Source organism: Myotis davidii, unplaced genomic scaffold (assembly GCF_000327345.1).
Source record: "Myotis davidii unplaced genomic scaffold, ASM32734v1 scaffold935, whole genome shotgun sequence".
NCBI classification, from domain to species: domain Eukaryota; kingdom Metazoa; phylum Chordata; class Mammalia; order Chiroptera; family Vespertilionidae; genus Myotis; species Myotis davidii.
In genome coordinates, this window is record NW_006286974.1 from 83,995 (window position 1) to 92,552 (window position 8,558).

An 8,558-nucleotide genomic window follows, 5' to 3' on the forward strand; every position below is an offset into this window, starting at 1 on the left:
ACTCTTAATATTTTATTTCAGCTGTCAAAGTCTTATTCCAGAACAAACAAAATTTGATATTGATGCTTACAGACATCCCACTGAATCTCCCACTCACTAAATTTTTAATACTTCAAGAGACACGGGGGTGAAGTGATTTTTTTATGAACCTTATTTTGCAAACTTAATTTTTTTTAACTTGCATAGATGATGAGAGTAGGAGTATTTAATGTCAGTGGCACCTTGGTTGCAGGCAGCAGCTTGAAGGCATGTTGGCATGTAACTAAGATAGAATTAAAGGCATTGTAGGCACCCCAAGACTTCAGGGTAAGAGGGGCGTCAGGGGACAGCGTGGTGGGAATGAAGGAATGGTGATTTGCTTGTGGAGTAAAGATATAATTGTAATTGGATTGAAAGTTCAAGTAGGACTATAGCACTGCTGGAGTTTATAGGTTACCATCCCCTTTCGTTCTCCCCTTGATATGCCTCTGATAGAGAAGGGATGGAATTAGCTTCATTGCAAGCACTTAACTAAGTCAAGTGGATAATGTCAGCTTCTATGGCTCTAGGCTTCATGGGAAAGCATAGCCTGATTGGATTGCTGATTTCTGCCATATGTAAAAAATCAGGACATAGTGACACAAATCCATGCACTTGCAACTTCAAAGCTACAGCGAATATACAGAGATTCTTTGAAATAAAATTGCTCATTCACTCATCCATCCATCCGTGCATCCACCCACCCACCCACTGCATATTCACTGGGAACCTATCAAATGCCAGGCATTGTTCTAGAGTCACTCCATAAATGAGGTAATTTCTTGGACTGATTTTAAATAAATTAGTAAGATAAAGAGGCAGTATGGAGTTGTGGATGGAGCCCGGGACTGGGAGTCAAGAAACATAAGTTGGAGCCCTGACTGTGTCTTGCTCTGTGATCTTGGAAAAATGTAGTGAGGTTCTCTGAGGCTCTGAAGGAATGAATAGTCTAGATAGATTGTCAAGACCTCAGTCAGCTCTTAAATGTCATAATTCTAATCGCATATCCAGTGCCTGCTGTGGGTCCTGAATAGGGTTGAGATTCTATTATGACATGAAACTTAATGGCATGCCCTCAAAGAACTTACAGCCTCAGATGTAAAGGCATGCATATCTAATATTGTAACTAACTCAGATTGTCTATAGGAAATAACTACTTATTTGAAATATACAATATGTACAGGAAAATTATAGCTAATAATTTTGGAGCATGTACTAGTATTGTGATAGGATCTTTTATATAATCTCTGTATCCCCATTTCACTGTTGAGAAAATTAAGGACTAGGCAGGTAGAGGCATTTGCTCTGTCACACAGGTAGTTAGAGGTGGTGCTGAGACTTAAACTTGGGTGTGTAACTGCAGTCATGATCTTGACCTTTTACTCTTCATTTAATATGAGGGAGTCTGAGTGGTTTGGCTCATTCCTACCAAAACCAGACACCTCTCTGTGGTTGGATGTTTTATACTTGACATGATAAATAATAACTGTGACTGGAACTCTCCTCTCTCTAAAGTTTACTTTTAATTGAGATCATCATACATAGATGATATTCTTCAAAATTCCCAGAGAAAAAGAAGGTCCGGCAGTTAGAAACACGCTAGAGCTAACATACCGTGAAATTAGCTTCATGAATTAAGTTGTCAGTCACACTGTCTTTATCAAGATGAACGAGGAAGCAAAAAGATCTCCATCTTGTGAAGAGCCCCACCTATCATGCCTGAGAAATATGTGCCTCCCAACAGCCGGCGTTTTATTCTTATGCTCATTGGACATGATTTTCAGAAAATGAACCATTTACGGTTATTGTACAGGTTACCTGATTCTGATTTATTGTACATACGACTGTTTCTGTTTCCTCCTTCAGTATCCCAGTGACTGCATCCCTTCCTCCACTCGAATGGCCACTCTCCCACCAGTCAGGCTCCTATGAGCTTCGGATTGAGGTGCAGCCCAAACCACATCACCGGGCCCACTATGAGACAGAAGGCAGCCGAGGGGCTGTCAAAGCTCCAACTGGTGGCCACCCTGTGGTTCAGGTATGGACTTGAATTATTTTTATTTTATTTATTTGTTACTAGGTGATTTACTTCTGCTAAACCACTGCCTGTGGCTTGTCAGGTTGAGGTCGGTGACTCAGTCTCTTACTCCTCTGAGGGATGGGGCATTTAAGATCGAATCAGTATCTGAAACGAATCAGCTACTAAGATGCCAGAGAAGAAAGTCTTCTTGAGCTGGATAAGGATAGAAATGACATTCATGCCCCAGCTACGTATTCCCTCCTCTTTCTGAGCGAAAAACTGCTAGAGTTCTGCAGATGTGTGTGTACTGACAGAAGGTTTCTGAAGCCATCATTTTGTGTTTAAATTTTAGATGAGCATGTATAGAGGAAAGTCAATATACTCTCGTAAAATATAGGAAAGTAGGAACATATTAAACTATGCATAGTCAGCCCTCATTGGTTTGGGTCAGTGGATAGAGCGTCAGCCTGCAGACTGAAGGGGTCCTGGTTTGATTCTGGTCAAGGGCACATGCCCAGGTTGCAGGCTTGATCCCCAGTAGGGGGCATGCAGGAGGCAGCTGATCAATGATTGTCCCTCATCAATGATGTTTCTATCTCTCTCTCCCCCCTCCCTTCCTCTCTGAAATCAATTAAAACAAACAAACAAACAAACAAAAACTATGCATAGTCAAAGTACCTAAAATAACTGTTATTAACATTTTGATATATTTTCTCTTGCCTTTTGTCTATTCACAAGCATGGCAATATCTACTACTGTACATTTATATACTTGATGTTTTAGTAGTTTGTACTCTGATTTTAATTTTTTTTTTTTTTTTTTACTTTGTACCATGAGCATTTCCTCCTGTTTTTTCTTAGTAGTTATCTTTTATGTCTGTGGCTTTTACTTCAACCTCAGATCTTTTTTTTTTCTTCTCAAAATAAGTACAGTGTTCTTTCTTCTCCAAAATGTTTAGGGTTGAAATATTCTTAATTTTATTGTCTGGTTAACCAGCAACTGCTGACTACTGCCCACCAACCAACCCAACCAGACTTTCAATACATTTAAATTAATTTAACTTTTTTTTGGGCATTTGCCTTAAAGTGTAAGTATTATATGGTAAGGATTCTATATATGATAGGAATCCGATGCAGTGTACATCAGAACTCTCTAGAGTTGTTAAAAATACAGATTCTTGAGTAGCACCTAAAACTACTTAATTAGAAGCTACATGACATGAGTAGAGTTCAGATAACAAACCACAAACCCTAAAATCTTGACAGACCCTTTGGCTCTATACACCTGGTTAAGGACTTTTATGATAATACTAGTGGCCAGGTGCATAAAATTTGTGCCGGGGGTGGGGGTGGGGGAGGGTGTCCCCCAGCCTAGCCTGCACCCTCTCCAATCTGGGACCCCTCGGGGATGTCCGACTGCCGCTTTAGGCCCGGTCCCTGTGGGATCGGGCCTAAACCAGCAGTCAGACATCCCTCTCACCATCTGGGACCATTGACTCCTAACTGCTCACCTGCCTGCCTGCCTGATCGCCCCCTAACCACTCTGCCTGCTGGCCTGCTCACCTCCAACAGCCCTCTGCCCCGCCCCCCGGCCTTCTCGCCACCAACTGCCCTCCCCAGCTGGCCTGATCTCCCCCAACTGCCCTTCCCTGCCAGCCTCATGGCCCCCAACTGCCCTCCTCTGCCAGCCTCATGGCCCCCAACTGCCCTCCCCTGCCAACCTGGTTGCCCCATGCAGCCTGCTCGGTCGTCTGTTTGGTTGTTTCGGATGTGACGGTCGCTTAGGCTTTTATTATATAGACTAGAGGCCCAATGCACAAAATTCATGCAAGGGGCTTGGCCCTCGCAGCCCCAGCTTCATCCAGAAGATCGTCCAGACAGTCATTCTGCTGTTTGGCCATCTGGTCTAATTAGCATATTATGCTTTTATTATTATAGATTAGGAGCTTTTAAATCCTGGCAGCTGCTTATTCTAAATCTGACTTCACAGACATCTTGGGATCTGTTTCTATTCATTGCTTCTTTTCCTTGACCACAAGTCACATTTTCCTCTTTCTTTGCATGTCTAGTAATTGTTGATTGTATTTTGACATTGCAATGATAACATATACCAGACATTGTAGAGACTCTGGATTTTGTTATCTTCCTCTAAAGGCGTCCTTATTTTAGGATGGGAACCTCCTGGCTTGGAGGAGGGCATTAGTCTGTGTGTTGGAGTCAAAGCCTTTGGTAGGAATAGGGAAACTCATTCAGAACACGTTAGGAAAAGGGGATTGTATGAGGAGGCTATGGGGCTATTGCACAAAACCAGGTCAGTAGATTCAACTCAAGAAGAACCCAGACTTGGGAAATCACCCTCTAAGTCTTACTTCTTCACTTAGTCAATCCATTCAACAAATGAGTTCATTCTGCAAGCATTTGTTGGGCACCTGATACTGAAATGCAGTGAAGAATAAAACAGAAGTTATGATCTCTTTAATCATGAGCTCAGGTTCTAGAGGGGAAGAGTCAATGACTAATCACACAAATGATAAAATTAGAAACTGTGGCAAGTGGCCTGAAAGAAAAGTGTGGGGCTCTGGGTGGAGGAGCCAATGTAAGTGGGAAGAACATCTGTTAAGATTTCCCTGAGGAAGAGCTGTAGGGGGAACAGCATGTGCAAATGCCCAGAGGCAGAAGGAGCAGAAGGAACCCCATCAGAGGACCATCAGAGGCCAGTGTAACTGGAGTCTGAGGGGCTAGAGAGAGAGAGTGGAGAGAGGCAGAGCATGCAAGGCCTGGATAGTCACAGAGAGTTTGTGAAAAGCAGGAAAGAAGCATGGTCTGACGTAGGCTTTGATAAGACCCCACTCTGATTGCTCCTGTGGGGGTAGTAGCTGAGATAAGGAGAAGAGTTAGGGGGCTCTATCCTTTCGGGGCTTCTTCATCCTCTGATCACTCAAGAGATGTTTGTTGAGCGCTACTATGTACCAGACACCGTTCTAGATTCTGGGACAGGGTGTGAACAAAACAGCCAGAAGTCCTCACCCTCACGAGCTTACAGTTGAGCAAGATAGTAATAACAGTAAACTCTTAGTGAGCACTTACCGCATGTCAGAATCTGTCCCAAGTGCTGTGTACGTCAACTTATTTAACCTTCACCAGAGCCCCATGGAGCAGGTTGCAGTCAGGTCAAGGAGATGTCAAGGAACTCATTCAAGGTCGCAGTTACTGAGTGGTGGATGTTGGATTTGGACCCTGGGGTCTGGCTCCACCTGCTGCACCACTTTCCTGCTCTTCTGCGTCTCTTTGCAGACCAGCTTTCCTGCCTGTCACCCTCACCAGGCCGAGAAAGCCCGGTGGGAAATTGCCCACGCTCCCCGCCTATGAATTGTATATGCTGTTCCGATTTCACCCGCCTCACCAGCTCATGGGAGTCCAAACCCTGATTCTCAGGGAAGTTCTAATGGGCCTTGGTTGGGACGGGTGCCGTCCACTGGTCCAGTTAGCTTGGCCAGTGAGGTCCGGCCACGTACGGTGCTCACCTCTGCTCACTCAGTCATCATGGCTGGGGCTGTGGGTATTTCCAGAGAAGAGAACGGGCTGGATGTGCAGTTCAAAAGACTCGGCTATAGAGCACTTGAAGGTCACACCCCTCCTTCCAACAGCCCCCAAGGATCGTTCTTATTCTTGCTCATGACTTTGAAAACTCAGTGTATGACTGAAAAGTTTGTAGCCATACCCTCAGAAAACACAAAGCGAAGTGTCTTCGTTCATTTGCATAGTTTGTGTGCTCTTCAAAAATGAAACGTGCGAACCCCCGATTTTTAGCGTAGGTAGTCGGGTTTTTAAATTTTTTCTTTGAAAAATGAAGAAGAGAGAGACCTTAAGAAACAAGTGATCTTACACTTTAAGTAGGTGCGAAAACCCCTTTTGAAATCTGGAGGCTACCCCCGTGTTCCCAGAAGAGCAATGAAGCCCCCGTTTGTACCTTGCTAGAACCTTCTGCTGGTTATTCTCTTGATCTCTGTCTCTCTCTTTATCTCGCCATCTGTTTCTATTTTTGAACTGAACCACGGCTCCCTTCCCCCCTCAATCATCCGTCCCCACCCTTCTCTTTTTTATTTGCCACACTATGAAACTTAATCTTTTTGTGCAGGCCTAGTGGTTTTATGCTCCTCTTTATGTGAAAATAAAACAAATACAAGATCATTTCATTCTGTTCCTTCAAATATAAGATTTAAAATCTTAAGCATATATCACATTCAACTTTTTTTCTTTTCTTTTTTTTCTGTCCTGAATGTCATTTAGTCTTGGAAGAAAGTTTGCTCCAAACTTTAAATGCCTTTCAGACCTCATGACTCATTCATTTGACGAATATTTTGTTGGGACCTACTGTGTGCCAGGTGCCAATAGTATAATGAGGGGTGAGATGGACACAGTCCCTCCCTGATGGAGCTCGGGGCGGGGGGGGGGGGCGTGCAAAGTAGACCAGGATGGTTTGGCGTGACCATTACTGAGGTGCAGTTGGGTCAGGCAGGCCAGGCAAGGGCAATCTGGAATGACACGCGGGCTCTCAGGTAAGTTGTGATGGCTGATGAGGAGCTCATCTGTTGGATTCACAACTTGGGGGTAACTCCTTCAAGAAAACCATGCCAAGGGGGTGCTTGGGAGACCTGCGTTAGAGGGAGGGTCTTGCTGAGGAGGTGATGGAGCCCGCTGGAGCAGGTGATGGAGCCAGCAAAGAGAAGCATCACGCTCTGCCTTGCTCTGTCTTGCTGTCGTCTTTTGGTGGTAGGGGCACGTGCAAAGGTCCCAAGACAGGGGAGAACTCGTGTGTCTGAAGAGCTGAAGGGCGGCTAGTGTCACTTGAGTTTATAGTCAGGACATGCAAGACTCAGAAGCCAAGTTGGGGAGCTAGGATTTTAATCCAGGGCAAGGGGAAGAGAGTGACAAGTTTTGAGTAGGGGAGGAAGGTGATTCTGATTTAATATTTTTAGGATCACTCGGTCTTCTCTCTAGAGCAGTGGTTCTCAACCTTCTGGCCCTTTAAATACAGTTCCTCATGTTGTGACCCAACCATAAAATTATTTTCGTTGCTACTTCATAACTGTAATGTTGCTACTGTTATGAATTGTAATGTAAATATCTGATATTGCAGGATGGTCTTAGGTGACCCCTGTGAAAGGGTCATTTGACCGCCAAAGAGGTCGTGACCCACGGGTTGAGAACCTCTGCTCTAGAGAGTGGGTTAGAAGGACTGAGGAAGGAAGCAGGGAGGTAACTCGACAGGCTGTGGCAGTGGCAGGTGAGGGATGAAGGTGGTGAGGATGAGGAGGTGGCAGTGGAAGGAGCTTCAGGACCTGGTGCTGCTTGGGGTGTGGGAGGTGAAGGGTGGTGCCACCTGCCATAGGGGAAGACTTGGGGAAGAAGTTTCTTAGGGGAAGATTACGAGTTCAGTTTGGGGTTAGGAAGAAGGGAGGGCTTGTGAGGCATCCAAGCAAAGATGTCAAGTAGCAGTTAGATATGGGAGCCTGGGGCTCAGAAGCCGAGGTGTGACTTTCTAACTCTGGCCTGTGATGGCACCGGACCGCCGACACCATCATTGGGGGCTTGGTGCACGTTGCTTGTGTGGGTTTATTCCTCACACCCTCTGTAGCATCTCGCAGCTCCTCAGAAGCAATGAACTGAGCGGAGAATCAAAGAGGAGGTTGGAGAAACAGGATCACACACTGACAAGCTCCTGGGGGCCAGGCAATGAAAGTAAATGACTGAATTGGCCAAATGCCAGGGAGCAATAGGGAGTGGTGGGGAGTAGGGCACAGCAGACTATATGCCTCATCTCAAGGAGGCAGCTGCTCTTCAGCCCCTATGGGTTGTGCCATCTGGGAATGTGGGCCCGTTGTTGCCAGCTTTTACAGTTTTTGTTTTCAAGAGGAACTAGGATTCTGAAATTTTCTGTGAAATTTCTGATTATGAAGTTTTGGCTACTAAATCTACCCTTGGGTTAGATTTGGCTCAAGGCAAACATCCTCAAGTTCATATCCTCTGGGGGTAACTAAGGACTGCGCTATTCCAAGGCTTATCAATAGAAAGGGGGATTAGAACGCGGCTATAGGTATTTATCAATTTCTAAGAATTGCTGGTTACGAGCGAGCACTGAGCAGCCAGGCCCAGGCAGCCTCTCCTATAAAGCTCTGGATCCCATCGAAATAGAACAGACTTATGGCTCTTTCCAAGGGAGCCAGGGAGTCTCAGCTCCTTGGCCGGAGTTTGACCAGCTGGGATCAGACCAGGAAGGGAACCACTGGATTCACCTTGAAAGAGCACAGGCCTCGGGCGGACCCCGCCACTGTTTCCTCGTTCTATTTCGGGACAGGATGCGGGGGCCCAGGGTGGACAGTGCGCTATTCACAGGCAGCTTGCAAGGTTGGGCTTCAATGTTTCCATCGGTCCTCAGCTTCTGAGGTCTAATAATCCTCCCGTCCAGAGAGGCCTGTATCATGCCATTGTCATCTTAACACCCCTCTCCTGTCCCCCTC

General features: G+C 45.5%; 1 protein-coding gene across 1 annotated transcript in view; it reads left to right on the forward strand.

The window, feature by feature from the left end:
- Positions 1–8,558, forward strand: part of NFATC2 (nuclear factor of activated T-cells, cytoplasmic, calcineurin-dependent 2) — a 147,935-nt gene that overhangs the window by 24,069 nt on the left and 115,308 nt on the right. Inside the window, exon 3 of the mRNA XM_006758787.2 lies at positions 1,885–2,056. Coding sequence (XP_006758850.1) covers positions 1,885–2,056 — 172 coding nt within the window. The remainder of the gene's footprint in view (positions 1–1,884; positions 2,057–8,558) is intronic.